The sequence below is a fragment of the Hemiscyllium ocellatum genome, chromosome 11 (genome assembly GCF_020745735.1).
Source record: "Hemiscyllium ocellatum isolate sHemOce1 chromosome 11, sHemOce1.pat.X.cur, whole genome shotgun sequence".
In the NCBI taxonomy this organism is placed as follows: Eukaryota; Metazoa; Chordata; class Chondrichthyes; order Orectolobiformes; family Hemiscylliidae; genus Hemiscyllium; species Hemiscyllium ocellatum.
The window spans coordinates 11,978,680-11,995,834 of record NC_083411.1 but is presented as its reverse complement, the minus strand read 5'-3'; the positions used below and the strand labels follow the sequence as shown (position 1 = coordinate 11,995,834).

The 17,155-nt window shown below is 40.5% G+C and overlaps 1 protein-coding gene across 1 annotated transcript in view; it reads left to right on the top strand.

The window, feature by feature from the left end:
* The first annotated feature begins 16 nt into the window (after positions 1-16).
* LOC132820099 (LON peptidase N-terminal domain and RING finger protein 3-like) overlaps positions 17-17,155 on the top strand; it is a 38,251-nt gene continuing 21,112 nt past the window's right edge. The window contains exons 1-6 of the mRNA XM_060832020.1: positions 17-735; positions 6,838-6,956; positions 7,081-7,203; positions 8,139-8,294; positions 15,851-16,085; positions 16,868-16,952. Of these exons, the coding sequence (XP_060688003.1) occupies positions 108-735; positions 6,838-6,956; positions 7,081-7,203; positions 8,139-8,294; positions 15,851-16,085; positions 16,868-16,952 (1,346 nt within the window). The 5' untranslated portion in view covers positions 17-107. The remainder of the gene's footprint in view (positions 736-6,837; positions 6,957-7,080; positions 7,204-8,138; positions 8,295-15,850; positions 16,086-16,867; positions 16,953-17,155) is intronic.

The window sequence follows — 17,155 nt, the reverse complement described above, 5'->3', positions numbered from 1 at the left end:
CTGGTTTGATTTGAGTGGGAGGGGGCAGAGAGCCCTGGGTTTGGATTTAAAGGGGGTGGAAGGTGGTTTCATCCTCCTCTTCAAACCCACCCCTCGCTACTCCAGCCATGGGTTCACAAGGAAGGGGTCTGGACGTGATGCTGGAGCTGGCTACGGAGGCGAGGGATTTCCAACTGGCCGCCGAGATCTACCAGCGGCAGCTGCGGGCCAGGCAGCAGCAGCAAGCCGGGGGCGACCCGGAGGAGATCCGCTTGAGACGTGCCCGCTGCCTGGTGCTGGCGGAGAGGCTGAGCGAGGCGCTGCAGGAGTACCAGCTGCTGTCGGCTCAGGGCAGCCTGCGAGCCGAGCACCTGGGCGAACTGGTGGCTTACCTCGCCCGGAGCCTGAGAGTCAGTCAGGGCTGGGGAGAGGGCGATCCTCCGGGCGGGGGCTTGCTGAGCTGCCGCTGCTGCACGGGCACCTTGTTCGAGCCGGTCACTCTCCGCTGCGGGCACACTTATTGCAAAAACTGCTTGGAGAAGGAGCGGGACAGCGGAAGGGCTTGTTGCAAAGTTTGCAAGGAGAGAGTGCCCACCGCCGGACCCTACAGAGTCAACGTGGTCCTGAACAGTTTCTTAGGCAAATACTTCGTGACGGAGACTAGAGCACTCGCCCTCCGTCACGAAGGCAACAGCTTATATAAGAAAAACAAACCCCTGGCTGCCTTAGAGAAATATCATCAAGCTATTGTATTAGGTAATGTCTTGCTGTTCATTCTCTGTGCGTCAGCTGCTGCCTTCAGTTCTTCGGGAGGGTGTGAATTTGGGGGCGACCGTTCTTAAAACTTCTGAAAGTCTACGAGTTGCCCAGCATTCGTTTCAAAAGGGAGATGGTTGAAGTGTTTTTTTTCATGTTGTTGCACGTTTAAGTTTGACATCAGGTAGTGAGGGAGCTCAACCCTAATTTGTTACTGGCAAAATAAGTGTGATGGTGTTTTTTTTTAAAAAATGACCAGGTCGAACTTTAATGGGAGCGGGCATTGGGAGAGTGTTTCCCGGAGGTTAATGGAAAGGTTAAAAAAAAAAGCTCGAAGTATTCCAGATGCTGGAAATTTGAAATAGACCCTGAGTTTGTTGGGGAAACTTAGCAGGTCTGATGGAGAGACTCTTCCTCGGAATCCACACTGGACTCGAAACTTTACCTCTGTGTCTCTGTCCACAGAGGCTAGCAGACTTGCTGAGTTTCTCCAGCAAACCTCTGGAGTTGTCAGGGTGTGTTGCATAAGGTCCTACCTATTGGCCGTTTGTCAGAGACCTAGGTTTGGAGACTAACTGTTGTGTAACCTAGGTGGGGAAAATTGGGTCAAACAGACAGTTCAATATCTGAAGCTTTTTATTTGCAAATCGGTTTCAATACTGCGTTTGTGTGTGTGTTTTGAATGAATTTAAAACAGGAAATGTTAAAAAGATATGGCTTTAGGAACATTCTGTCGCAATAACAACTTTCCAGTTAGACGCCTCTCTCAGAGGTTTTTAAAAGGCGGATAATCGCACTCATTAACAGTTCTAAAACGTTATTTTGGACCACACTTTATCCTTCTATAATACGCCCAGCAACGTGAAAGAATCAATACTTCAAAGCTTAAAAAGTTAAGGTTTGATCTTCCTAATACCATTTACCTCATGCTCCTAAACAGAGCAGTCTTTAAAAAGCTCATTAGCCTAACAATGGATTCACTTCCAAAGTCACAACACTTATTGCAAAGTAAAAATTGAGAAAATAGTTTTGCCAGCTATCGCTATGTAACATTTGACAGAATAATTTTATGCTGATAACCCTAAATCACAATCATTTGATTTTTTTTGATAAATCTAAATCCAAACTAAGATACTAATTCCTTAATCTTCAAACACAGTCCAATGCATTATTCACATTTAACCATCATTAGCTTCCTACTCTGCTTCAAAACCGGTTTCCTGAGGAAGCAAAGAAACACAGATCTTTTCTGGATATTTACAGTAATACAACATTGAATGTGGCTGAAAAGAGAGAGAGAGGTTACTGAAATCATTATATTCCTTTGACATTTCCTGAGCATTTGCGCCGATGTATGCAAAGTTTAAAAACTTCAGCAACATGTCTTTCTTTTTGGCAGTGTTGAAGTTTTGTAGGAAGAAATGGTTATAGTGTCACTGAGTCATACAGCGTGGAAACCGACCCTTCAGTCCCACCAGTTCGTGTTGACCACAATCCTAAGCTAAACTAGTCCCACCTGCCTACCTCTGGTCCGTATTTCTCCAAACACTTTATACATGTACTCAGCTAAATGTCTTTTAAAACATTGCCTTTTTTGAAAAAAATGGGGGACAGACTTCGAACAAGAGTGCAACAGCCTTCTATGATCGTCATAATTATGAATTATTTATATTTTACTTTCATTCCTTAATCATATGTAACAATCCCTCATTGTCATTTAGAAACATTTATAAATAAACAAAATGGATAAACACATTGGATTTTCTCCAATATCTCTCATTTAAGGTACAACTGCAAGAAAGGCAATGATAATTCTCCCTTAACCAGGTCAGAGTCATTTTGCTGTTAGTTATGATATTTGGATTTAAAAATTGGTTTCTCTATTGGAAATAAGATTGGGTTTTATCTCTTTTTCTAAAACTGTTAATGTTATGTGTGACTGAGTCACCAACCTGTAAATTGGAAGTTCTGTTCTTTAATATAGTTTCAAAATTATATTGTCTTCCCTGGTCTTTTGTGTCACTAACTTTGGATACCTTTTTGGAGAGGTAGTTGCTGAAGAGCGATTTCTAGACTTTTGTGATACCTGGGCTGATATAATATGATTGAATGAAGGGCTTATGCTCGAAACGTCGAATTCTCTATTCCTGAGATGCTGCCTGACCTACTGTGCTTTGACCAGCAACACATTTGCAGCTGTGATCTCCAGCATCTGCAGACCTCATTTTTTACACTACATAATGTGATTGAAACCTGTCAAAAAGGTTTATAGTGGGTGGCACAGTGGTTAGCACTGTTGCCTCACAGCGCCTGAGACCCGGGTTCAATACCCGACTCAGGCGACTGACTGTGTGGAGTTTGCACCTTCTCCCCGTGTCTGCGTGGGTTTCCTCCGGGTGCTCCGGTTTCCTTCTACAGTCCAAAGATGTGCAGGTTAGGTGAATTGGCCACGCTAAATTGCCTGTAGTGTTAGGTAAGGGGCAAATGTAGGGGTATGGGTGGGTTGCGCTTCTGCGGGTTGGTGTGGACTTGTTGGGCCGAAGGGCCTGTTTCCACACTGTAAGTAATCTAATCTAGTAATGTCACAGGAATGTACAGCATGGAAACAAACATTTCGGTCCAACTCGTCCATACTGACAAGAAATCCTAAATTAATCTAGTCCTATTTGCCAGCATGTGACCCATATCCCACCTTACAAAGAGACCTTAGGATGTAGATTCATGTTCCTGAAAGGTGGAGTCCCGGGTAGACAAAGTGGTGAAGAAGTGTTCGGTACACTTGCCTTTATTGGTTAGTGCATTGAGTACTGCAGTTGGGAAGTCATGTTGTGGCTGTACAGGACATTGGTTAAGTTACTTTTGGAATACTGCGTGCAATTCTGGTCTCCTTGTTATAGATTAGCTTAGATTCCCTAAAGTATGGGAAAAGACCCTTTGGCCCAACAAAACCACACTGCCTCTCAAAGAGTAACCAACCCAAACCCATTCCCCTGCCCTATATTTATCCTTGATTAAAACGCCTAACACTACAGGCAATTTAGTGTGGCTAATTCACCTGACCAGCACATCTTTGGATTGGAAGAATGCTGTGAAACTTGAAAGGGTTCAAAAAAGATTTACACTTCCTCATTGGCAACATTCTTGTATCAGGGATGAGCAGGTAGTGAAAGACTTAAGTTTAGGTTGTGTAACAAAGGCTCAGCTTGCATGACTTTGACCAGATAAGAACTTGCAGTAAACAGTGAGGTGCTGGAGGCAAGAGTAGTGGGTTAACAAGGTGAAAAACATCCATTATATGATGCCAATTAACACGGTGAAAAGCATCCATTATGTAATGTCAGTTAACAAGGTTAAGAATATCCATTGTATAATGCCAGGTGGCTTAATCTTTACTGTTGATGCTCACCGATTGATTGGGTGACCATTATAATGTAGATGTTGCCTTATTTGGATGCTGCTCCCTGTAAGTGATGATGTATTTCCTTAAGAATATGCGGTTCAAGAGAAGACCGAGAACTCATGTCTTTGTGCACATGGGCAATTGTTCTGTCTCTCTCCAGGGCCTGGAATAAAGGTGAAGGAGGTAAAACCATACTGTGTCTCTGAGTGTTTGCTTCAACTGATTCTGGGGTAGGGAAATAGGATGACACAAGATTTGGAGGGTTTGAGCTTCACGGAGAGGCTGAATAAACCTGGAGTGTCAGAGGATGAGGGGTGAGTTCATAGAGGTTTATAAATTCATGAGGAGCATAGATGGGATGAATAGCGAAGGTCTTTTCCTTGGGGTAAGGAATTCAAAACTGGAGGGCATAGGTTTAAGTTGGAGTGGGGAAGGATATAAAAGGGTGTTGATGATAGAAGTCTCAGGTGGGAATTTGGCTTTCTCTACCTCAATTTGAAAATTATTATCCATGCAATATGTCTGATTCAGGATGGTTCCAAAAAGGGGTGAGGATTGTAACCCAAAAATATGGTAGAAACTACTGTATCACTGTTGTAGTTATGGTTCTACAATTGTCTTTGGAAAGCAAAAATCTGAAGAGGACAAGTCAGTGATTACAGAAAAGGAGAAACAAACTCATCAAGCCTACACTAAAACTCATGGTGACTAGAACTTCATAACTAGACAATTTATTTGACCCCATCTGCAACCAACCGTCCCATAGGCAATGTCAGGACAGGATAAAAACCCAGGGCCATTAGGAAGAGCAGCATTCCGGAATATTCCTTGGTAAGCGCTACACTTCATTTGATTGCCTGAATCGATTGCCTGATCCAGTGCTGCAGGCTGAGAATTGGCAAAATGTAGCCAATTCAATCATGCCACCATGGGCATGATCATATGATTTTAAACTTGTCACCTGCATAATGAATTTTTGAAGACTTTGTCATTTCAGATTTGGGTAATAGCCTCCTCCATTTATTCCTTTGCTGATGAATGTACCCAATTTTTGTTTCGTCACAGTGAGAAAAATAAGTCGCAACCAAGATAGTCATCTTTTAAAATAAATTATGATTTCATAAATATGTATCCGTGGGCAGAGAACAAAATTCAAATTTGTATCTGGCTTTCTTCTTCCAAGAAAAAATATTCTTAGAATGAAGCAAGTTTCCTATCCTGAAGATAAAGTTGGTGTAACTGAGATGAAGTTGTAAGAAACACACATTTTTGACGTGCTTGCATCACTGCCTATTTCTGGTTTTAAGGCATGAATCACTCAGGGCTAATGACCCTTATCAATCCATCAGGGTTCGCGTCCTGCCTGTTATGCGGGATACTGGGGTTCGATTCTCAGATGGGAAGGACATCTTTATTTTTGAACGGTGAAGCAGATTCAATGGCCTGAATGGTCTACTTTGCCTGATGGTTAGATGGTTTTGGTAGGCACGTCTGTTTACTTTGTTCTGGATTTGGAATTTTTGATGGCCAGAAATCCTGGAGTGAAGGTGAACGACATGGTTGCCCAGGTGTGGTCACTCTGTTGCAGTCGAGTCCATCTGTACTATGGTTTGGAATTTACAAATATTCAAACAAAGAAACAACAGTAGGCTACTCTGCTCTTGAAGACTGCTCGACCATTCAATAAGATGATGGCCAAACCGATTTTTCACTTCGATTTGATATGTGTGTGTATCCCAACATTCCCGGTAACCTTTCATCTTTTTGGTAATCATGAATCAATCTACCTCTGCCTTAGAAATATTTAAAGTTTTGCATCTGCTTGACAAGAGTCTTTTTATTGTGACCGTTTTTATATTGTTTCACTTATGCATGACTATAAATGACGAAAAGGTATTGTATCTTTATTCCGTTCTCAGGTTACTGATGGACAATCTCTTTGATTGAGTCATGTTGCAATAAACATCACTGATTCATTATTAACTTTTAGAATAGAGTTGAAGCAGAGGATCCGTTCTGAAAGATTTGAATCCTGTTAACAATAATTGGTGTGTTTGATTGAATGGTCAGGTGGGTATTGGATGATTATTTGGATAAAATAATAAGAAAGTTTGAGGAAAAGGCAAGAGATTGGCATTAGGTAATGAGGCTTCTTCGCTGAGCTGGTGAAGACACATTTGGCTGAATGACCTCCCAGTTTTCTTTTTATTCACTCGTGGGATGTGAGCCTGGTTGGCTGGTTATTGCCTGTTTCCCCCCCCCCGAGAAGGTGGTGGTGAGTTGCCTTCTTGAACTGCTGCAGTCCATGTGCTGTAGGTAGACCCATATTACCATTAGGGAAGGAATTCCAGGATTTTGTCCCAGCCACAGTGAAAGAGGACATCCAAATCTAATTACTTTGGAAATGGAATTTCCCATTTGAAAATCAATGGAGAGAGCAACAAATGTGTGATGTTACATCCAAGTGAAATATCCATAGATATCCTTGCATAAGCAACAAGGAATGTTGGAAAAAACAAAAGTTAAATTATTTTGACCTTAAACACTGACAAGAAAGAGGAATACTGAAACTTGGAAGTTGACCTTTTATGATAGTTGAAAGCATAGATGGAGTTATTCTCTCAACAGGCTCTTGGTGAAGCTGTGGACAATTTCAATGAATAAAGTGATAATTATTTGGCATCTTTGTGTTTTATTTTCAGCCCCCAAAGACCATTTGCTGTTGAGCAACCGTGCACAGATTAATGCAAGTCTGAAATGCTTTGAAGATGCGCTGCGCGATGGAACTGCTGCTTGTAACATCCAGCCTTTCTGGTCTAAAGTGAGATTTTAAACCTCTCAAATACTCCATGTAGTTCTGTTTGTTTCATCATTATAACAGTTTTAGTTATATTGCAGGGTAATCGATATGTGCATCCTAAACAACTGGTGTGCTTTGTTGCTAGGGTCATTTAAGAAAAGCACAAGCGCTAGCAGGTCTGCAGAAAATGGACAAAGCTTTGAAGGAGTATCTAATTTGTATTGCTTTAGATTCCGAAAATAAAACAGCAAAAATGGAAGCCCAAAAGGTAACGAAGCATTCATATAGTCAAATTGGAACACTTGGATTATATATGCAAAATAAAGGCTGCCTAATTTAGTGTAAATTCGCAACCTTTGATTGAAGTATTTTAAGATTAAGTTAGTAATGATAGACTACTTAGGAACAAAAGACGTTTTGAGTTTGTTCTGCCACTCAATTAGATTATGGCTGATCTTTATCATAACTTTGATTACTCATTTGATTCCTTAATAATTTTATCAACCTCTTCTAAACTTGCAATTAAACAAAAGCTTATTGGGGACAAAAATACGAGATTTCCACTATCCTTTGTATTAAAAATGCTTTCTGATATCACTTATTATTGTTTGAGTACTAATTTTAAGTTGATGCTCACTTAATTGGCTTAAGTAACTCTTGTTGGTGAAGGGAGTCAAAGGTTATGAGGGGTGGGCGTGAATGGCATTGAGACCACAATCAGATCAGCCATGATCTTATTGAATGAAAGAGTAGGATAAAGGAAGTGAACTCCTGTCCCTAATTCCTGTGTTCACTTTTTGTATTCGCTTTATATGAAAGTTAACCCCTTTTCTCAGGCAGGATTGTTTTTCTAAACTCAACTTTGATTGTTTCCAAGTGCAGAATGTAACAATAGAAATTCATTTCATTCTTAAATGCAAATAACATTTTTTCTCGCACAATATCTCAAGCATTTTTGTCTACTGCTGGCTTACATCTAATGCTTTTAAGCATGAAGTTTGATCCTGAACCAAATCTAACATTTATTAAAGTTTATGAAACATATGAAAAATTGTAATGGTATATCTTTTCAACCAGTCATACTTGAACAGTTCAATCTCAGAACGACTTGAAAACAGCATTCAAATTCAAGTCATCGATGCTGAAACCAGTTTTTGTTGTTAAAACAAAGAAAAATCCTGCTCCTTTATTTCTCCTTTCCAGATCCTGTGTGATTTGCTTTCACCCATTGCTGAAAATATACATCAAAGGTTACCTGACATAATGCAGCTTATGTCTCCACGATCACGAATTAAGGGAATTGTCCTGAACTCGCTGAATTCTAGAAATCCGAGCAATGTATTTGAAAATTCGTGCAAGGTATGTGCAATAAAACATCTTCAATTTTCACGCTGAACACAGATACTTTAGTGAAAGATGAAAAGAGAGGTTTCTTTATGCCTCAAAGCATTCTTAATCTTAATGAATCACTTAATCAATAAAGCTGCATTCATATAGTTCCTTTGACATGATGAAATGTTCCAAAGTACTTCACAGGAGTATATTCAATAAATTGACTGAAACAAAGAAGGAGATGCTGAGGGGAGTTGGTGGTCTACCGGTATTGTCATTGCGCTTGTAATTTAGAGGAAATGTTAAAGAAAAAAACTAAAGAGGATGTCGTAAATCAGAAAAAAGATCAGAAATTGCTGGAAAGGCTCAGCAGGTTTGGCAGCATCTGTGGAGAGAAATCAGAGTTAACTTTCCACAGAACCACAATCCTGTTGTAATTCAGAGACCCAGCCGAAAGCTGCGGGGACATGGGTTTTGAATCCCACCTTGTGAGCTGGTGGACTTTGAATTCATTTCATCAATTTGAAATATAAAGTTAATCTCAGCTATCATATGATAGCTATCATTTGGGGAAAACCCATCTGACTCACTCATGTCCTTTAGCTAAGGAGATCTGCCATCCTCAAAAAAATGGCGAGTCGTCCATTTGTCCCACTAAGTCTGTTGTGCTATTTGACGTGACCATGGCTGATACTCTATTTCACTGCCATTCTCTCCCTATGCCATTTGACACTTAAGTTTCAAGAAATCTATTTCTTTCTGAAATATATTCAGTGACTTCACCACCACATCTTCCTGTGGGAAAGAACTTCACAGGTTTGTTTCAGCCTATCCTGAGACTCTAACCCCTCATTTTAAATTCTTCAGTGACTGAAAACCTCACCTCTACATCAAGTCTGTCCAGCCCTGGAAGAATTTTCTTTGTTTCCTAGAGATTCCTCCCAACCTTCTAAACTTCAGTGAATACAGTCCCAGATGACACAACCTGTCCTCGTGTGAAAAGCCTGCATTTCCACGAATCAGTCTTGTTAACCTTCGATCTCAATGGCAGTTCTGTCTTTCCTTCAATAAGGAGACCAAAACTGCACATGATACTCCAGGTGTGGTTTCACTTAGGCCCTGTACAGTGGCAGTAAGATTTCCCTACTTCTGTTCTAAACCCTCCTGCAATAAAGGCCAACATACCATTTGCTTTCCTAACTGCTTGCTGCACAACATGCTAAATTTCAGTGACCAGTGTGCAAGAGGTTCCTTTGTATATTAACCTTAACCCATCTGTCACTAACTAAATAATACTCTGCCATTCTGTATTCCCTACCAATTGTCCAAGTTGCACAGCATTTGCTGTGTATGCACCCCCTCTTTGACTGGTCTAAATTCCTGATGAAGGGCTTATGCCCGAAATGTCGAATTTCCTATTCCTTGGATGCTGCCTGACCTGCTGTGCTTTAACCAGCAACACATGTTCAACTAAATTTCCATGAGCCCGCTTTATGTTCTCTTCACCATTCTGACTCGCAGCTAGTTTTGAGTCGTTCACAAGCTTGTAAAGCATTGAATCCTGTTGGACCTCACTTGTCACTATTTTTCCACTTTGAAAATGATCCATTTATTTTCATTTTTTTGGTCTACTAAGCAATTCCTAATCCACGCAAGTCCGTTCCCACCAATCCATGTGCTTTGATTTTGTGCAATGACCTGTTATTTTTATCAAAGACTTTCTGAAAATCCAAATACACAACATCTACTGGCTCTCCTTCATCTTTTGTACTTGTTACATCCTCAAAAAAAACTCTAGTAGGTGTGTCAAACATGATTTCTCATTTATATATCCATGCTAACTTTCTACTGGTATTCTTAATTGCCCTACTATCACATTCTTTAGAATAGATTCAAATATTTTCCCTCTACTGATGTTAGGCGACCTGGTCTGTAATTCCCAGTTTTCTCCCTCCCTCCTTTTTTAAACGTCCTCCAAACTGCCAGGACTGTCCCAGAATCTACAAACGTTTTGAAGACAAACGCATTCATTACTTCTGTAGCCACCTCTGTTAGTAGCCTAGGGATTCATCAGTTTTCAATTGCATAAATTTCAGCACTCATTTTTGCCTAATACTAATTTTCATCAATTCCCCCTTTCTATAAGACCTTGCTTCCCCAGCAATTCTGGGAATTTATATCTTCTTCACTGAAGTCAGTGCTGAAGTAGTTGTTTAATTGCTGTGCCATTTCCTGGTTCTCCATTATCAGTTCTCCTGATTCAGTCTAAAAGGGACCTAAATTGATAAACTAATCTTTTTTTCTTTCTCAGTATTTATGGGCAATCTTATAGTCTGCTTTTATGTGCCTTGCACATTTACTCTCATACTCTGTTTTTCCCCTCTTAATTAACCTTTGTCCTATTTCACTGAATTATAAACTACTTGTTCTCAGGCGTGGGCGGCACAGTGGCACAGTGGTTAGCACTGCTGCCTCACAGCGCCTGAGACCCGGGTTCATTCCCGACTCAGGCGACTGACTGTATGGAGTTTGCACGTTTTCCCCGTGTCTGCGTGGGTTTCCTCCTGGTGCTCCGGTTTCCTCCCACAGTCCAAAGATGTGCGGGTCAGGTGAATTGGCCATGCTAAATTGCCCGTAGTGTTAGGTAAGGGGTAAATGTAGGGGTATGGGTGGGTTGAGCTTCGACGGGTCAGTGTGGACTTGTTGGGTCGAAGGGCCTGTTTCCACACTGTAAGTAATCTAATCTAATCTAATCTTACCTATTTTCGAGCAGCTCTTCTTTGAGCCTAATGAAAGGGATGGCTGGAAAATGGGAAGCCTTCAGAAATGAGATAACATGTGTCCAGAGACAGTATATTCCTTTAGGTTGGAAGGAAAGGCTGGTAGATGTAGGGATTGCTGGATGATGAGAGAAATTGTGGGTTTAGTTAAGAAAGAGAAGGAAGCATATGTAAGGTATAGACAGGAGATCGAGTGAATCTGTAGAAGAGTATAAGGGCAGTAGGAGTATACTTATAAGGGAAATCAGTGGGGAAAAAAGGGGACATGAGATAGCTTTGGCAAATAGAATTAAGGAGAATCCAAAGGGTTTTTACAAATACATTAAGGACAAAAGGGTAATTAGGGAGAGAATAGGGCACCTGAAAGATCAGCAAGGCAACCTGTTTGTGGAGCTGCAGGAGACAGTGGAGATACTAAACGAATATTTTGTATTATTGTTTACTGTGGAGAAGGACATGATAAATATAGAATGTGGGGAAATAGATGGTGACATCTTGAAAAATGTCTATATTACAGAGGAGGAAGTGCTGGATGTCTTGAAATGAATAAAAGTGGATAAATCCCCAGGACCTGATCAGGTGTACCCTAGAACTCTGTGGGAAGCTAGGGAAGTAATTGCTGGGTCCCTTGCTGAGATATTTATATCAACGGTAGTCACAGGTGAGGTTCCAGAGTACTGGAGGTTGGCTAATGTGGTGCCACTGTTTAAGAAGGGTGGTAAAAACAAGCCAGGGAACTATAGACCAGTGAGCCTGACATTAATGGTAGGCAAGTTGTAGAAGGGAATCCTGAGGGACAGGATTTACGCAGATTTGGAAAGGCAAGGACTGATTAGGGATAGTCAACATGGCTTTCTGCATGGTAAATCATGTATCACGGATTTGATTGAGTTTTTTGAAAAAGTAACCAAGAGGATTGATGAGGGCAGAGCAGTAGATGTGATCTATATGGACTTCAGTAAGGCGTTCAACAAGGTTCCCCATGAGAGACTGGTTAGCAAGGTTAGATCTCATGGAATACAGGGAGAACGAGCCATTTGGACACAGAACTGGCTCGAAGGTAGAAGACGGAGGGTGGTGTTGGGTTGTTTTTCAGAATGGAGGCCTTTGACCAGTGGTGTGGCACAAGGATTAGTGCTGAGTCTGCTATGTTTCATCATTTATATAAATGATTTGGATGTGAGCATAAGAGGTATAGTTAGTAAATTTGCAGATGACACCAAAATTGAAAGTGTACTGGCCAGCGTAGAAGGTTATATCAGATTACAAAGGGATCTTGATCAGATGGGCCAATGGGCTGAGGAGTGGCAGATGGAGTTTAATTTAGATAAATGTGAGGTGCTGCATTTTGGGAAAGCAAATCTTAGCACTTATACACTTAGTGGTAAGGTCCCAGGGAGTGTTGCTGAACAAAGAGACCTTAGATTGCAGTTTCATAGCTCCTTGAAAGTGGAGTTGCAGGTAGATAGGATAGTGAAGAAGGTGTTTAGTATGCTTTCCTTTATTGGTCAGAATATTGAATATAGGAGTTAGGAGATGTTGCGGCTGTACAGGACATTGGTTAGGCCACTTTTGGAATATTGTGTCCAATTTTGGTCTCCTTCCTATCAGAAGGATGTTGTGAAACTTGAAAGGGTTCAGAAAGATTTACAAGTATGCTGCCAGGGTTAGAGATTTTGAGCGAATAGAGGTTGAATAGGCTGAGGCTGTTTTCCCTGGAGCGTTGGAGGCTGAGGAGTGACCTTACAGAGGTTTATAAAATCATGAGGGGCATGGATAGGATAAATAGACAAAGTCTTTTCTCTAGGGTTGGGGAGTCCAGAACCAGAGGGCATAGGTTTAGGGTGAGAGTGAAAAGAAATAAAAGGGACCTAAGACACAGCGTTTTCACGCAGAGGGTGGTGCGTGTATGGAATGAGCTGCCAGAGCAAGTGTTGGAGGCTGGTACAATTGCAACATTTAAAACGCATCTGGATAGGTATATGAATAGGAAATGTTTGGAGGGATATTGGCCAAGTGCTGGCAAATGGGGCTAGATTAGGTTGGGATATCTGGTCGGCATATACTAGTTAGACCAAAGGGTCTGTTTCCGTGCTGTACATCTCTATGACTCTCTGACCCTCTGACTCTCTGTTAATCATGGCTGGGCCATGGTCTGTTTCAATGCCCAAAAGGAATGTATAACTGATGGAAGGCATGCATTTGCTCCTTACATATTAGCCATTGTTAAAAATCACAGGCTATAGTCCATCAGGTTTATTTGGAAGTACTAACTTTCAGACCGCTGCTCCTTCATTAGGTAGCTATGGAGCAGGATCATAAGACATAGAATTTATAGCCAAAGATCGCAGTGTCATGCAACTGAAATGATTTATTAAACCTAGATTGCTGTTAAGTCTTTCATCTTTTAGAATGGGTTGCAGGTTTTGGTTCATTAATATGTAAATCTCAGAACCTATTTCCAGTCACATTCTGGAGATAACAAAGAAGTCCTGAGATTTACATATTAATGAACCGAAACTTGTAACCCATTCTAAAAGATGAGAGACTTAACGGCAATTTAGGTTTGTGTAAAAGATGTTTCAGTTGCATGATACAGAATTTATAAGAAAAATGACAGTATCTTATTATCCTACTTCACAGCTATCTGATAAAGGAGCCGCGCTCTGGAAGCTAGTACTTCCAAATAAACCTGTTGGACTATAACCTGGTGTTGTGTGATTTTTTAACTTTGTCCACCCCAGTCCAACACTGGCACCGCTACATCATATTAACCATTGTCAGTCCACTGACATGGCTTTTAATGAAGTTACGCAATCTACCACAGCCAACTCACCCATCAATACCTTTGTACTTTCCTTTGTTTAGATTTAGGACCATAGTTTTGGATTGGATGACTTCATTTTCTATTCCTTTGAAGAATTCTACAATGCAACTGTAACTTTTTCCAAAATGCCTTCTCACAACAACATCGTAAATTAACCCTGTCACATCGCACAAAATCAAATCAAAGATAGTCTGCCCCAAATTGATTAATCAAAATACTGTTCTAATAATCCATCTATGTGTACTCCAGGAATTCATAAGTCATAGTATTATTTCGAAAATGTCCCCAGTCTATAGGTAGAATAAGATCATTCATGATTACTGTATCAGCCTTGATGCATGCATCTCTAATATCCTGTTTTAATGCCATCCCCTACCTCACCACTACAGTTTTGATTTCCGCAGATAATTCTCATTAATGTTTCGTGCTCTTGTTACTTCTTAGCTCTATCCAGACTGATTCCATGTCTCAATTTCTTGTGCTACATCTGATTTCGCAATTGCACTGGTTTCCGCTTTCAGTAATAATGCCACCCTACCGCCTTTTCCATTTTTTGTCTTTTCCACCTTCCTAAGGATTGCATGTCCTTGGACCTTCTGTTCTCAACCCAGAGCCGTTTCTCCCTAATTGTAATCATATTGTACCTGTCTGTAATTATTTGTGCTGTTAACTCATCTTCCTTATTGTGAAAGCTCTGTGCATTCAAATATAATATCTTTAAACTTGTCTTTTTGACATTTTTACACTTGTTCTTTGTACTCCAGCCCTATTTGGTGCTAGTGCTTCTTTCCTCTGTCTCTTAATGTTGCTTTCCACTTTTTTATCTTTAATTTCCATCTTTGTTTCCTCACTCGTGTCTCCCTGCTAAGATCTGTGTCCCCCTGAATCATGTTTCTCGCTCCATATATTCTGATGGCAAGACCTCTTTTTAACTATGTAATTGGTACGATAAATTTATAAATAGTTAAATCGATAATGACCTGTTCTCTCTTGTCCTTAAGATTATCATGCAACGTCTCAGTGACATCCTTGATCCTGGAACCAGGGAGACAATGGACTATCCTGGTGTCATGTCAACGGCCGTAGAAATGTCCGTCTGGGCATCTCTGTCCCCACCAAACATTCAGCTGGGCCACCCCTGGTGCCTGGGCCTTGGCTTTGACTGTATTCCCCTGAGAAACCACGTGACCCAGCAGCATTCAAAGGCAAAAATCTGTTAGAGGGAGAGATATCCCCACTTCCTGCCTGGTGCTATTAACAGGTCATGGAGTTGTACAGTATGGAAACAGACCCTTCGGACTAACCCATCCATGCTCACCAGATAACCTCAATTAATCTAGTTCCATTTGCCAGTATTTGATGAACATCCCCCTAAACCCTTCTTATGAATCAAAAAAAATCTTAAACTGCTGAAATATAATAACTACAGAAAATCTAGCCTGCAATGGCCCACATCCCTCTAAACCTTTCCTATATTCCTACTGAGCAAAAACAAAATTGCTGGAAAAGCTCAACAGGTCTGGCAGTATCTGTGGAGAGAAATCAGAGTTAACCTTTTGGGTCGAGTAACCCTTCCTAGAACTAGTTTCTGATTTACAGCATCTGTAGTTCTTTTGGTTTTTATATTGATCTTGAAATTGTCTGATTGAACTCTATCCACCAACTAAACAGCCGTGGTAATTCTGTGGAAAGTGAAACACAGTTAGCTCAGGATCTCAGCTTGAAATGTTAACTCTGTTTCTCTCTTGCCAGGTGCAGTATGCCTTATGTATTTCCAGCAGTCTACATGTTTATTTCAGGTTTTCAGTATCTGCTGTGTTTAACTTTTGAATGATAATTCAGTGATGGACTATTTCATATGGACTCATGGGCAAAAATGCAATTCTTTCAGGGTATTGTTCGATTAATAAAGTGCTTTATTTATTCAATGTCAGATTCTGTCTCTCTTTATAATTACATCATTTTGTCTCTTCAAGGTAAATGTCGATACAACTGGCTTTGAAACCAAACAGGAATGGAAGTCTCACTCCTACTGTAACTCAACGAAACCAGCTCAAGTAATGAGTGAAAATCAAGACACCTTGAAGAATTTGTCCACAGAACCAGCCTTGAAGATTTCCGAAAAGAAGAATACTTTGAAAACACAGCACAGTGTTATTAAAGAAGAAGAACCTGGAACAACTGAAGGCTACACCAAATGCAATAAGCGAGGTATCCTTGGGGTTGAGTGCATGTTAGGGTGCATGCAAGAATTGGTTAAGTTTTGTTCTTTGAACCTGGGGTTTTCACCACTTTCGACATGGCATTCAGCAATTCTTTCCACTTATACATGAGATCAGTGGTTAACTGGACCATTTTAAAATTTTCTTTAAGTGACGGAGAAAGTTAAGGGAGAATGACGGAAGTTTTTTCACACAGAGGGTGGTGGGTGCCTGGAATGCACTGCTGGTGATGGTGGTGGAAGCAGGCATATTAGCAACATTTAAGACATATCTTGATTGACACATGAGTGGGAAGTGGACAGAGGGTTGAAACTATGTATGGACAATAAGTAGTGGCACCAGGAATTGGTGCAGGCTTGGACAACTGAAGGGCCTCTTCCTGTGCTATATTGTTCATTATGTTTTATAATTTTTTTAAAAATCCATAACTTGTTCTTGTACTTTTAAGAACCATGTTCCACCATTCCATCCATTTTTATCCATGAAAATCACTCGTGGTAGCCAATTTTCCACTGATCATACTCCAATTCTGGTCAGTTCTAGCACTGGAAAAATCCATTTCCTTCATTGTAATCTTAAGTAAATAAGGATTCTAAAATCAAAACATCTCATGAACAAAGGTTTTTCTTATTGTTGATATTTAATAATTGATAAAGATTATGTTATAAATCATATTATTATGTTTCAGTATTCAAGAAAAGTAATTTATATTCTGCTTAATATCACACTGTTTGACTTATGTAATTTAACATGTTTTATTCAAACATGTAGCCAGGTCACAGAGTCCCAGGAGAGAACAAGATACCTTACCAAAGCTTGTTGATGCGTTTGACCTGGAGTGCTCCCTATGTATGAGGTACGTGCTAATCCCCACTATTCTCTGCATGCAAACGTTATCATTCTGCTTGGCTCATCTCTTTCTTGACTCTCTCTGATTGACTGATTGTGGTGGCTCTGTAGTTAGCACTGCTGCCTCATATTGCCAGGGACTCTTGTTCAATTCCTGTGACTGTCTGTGTGCGTTTCCTCCTACACTCCAAAGATGTGTAGTTCAGGTGA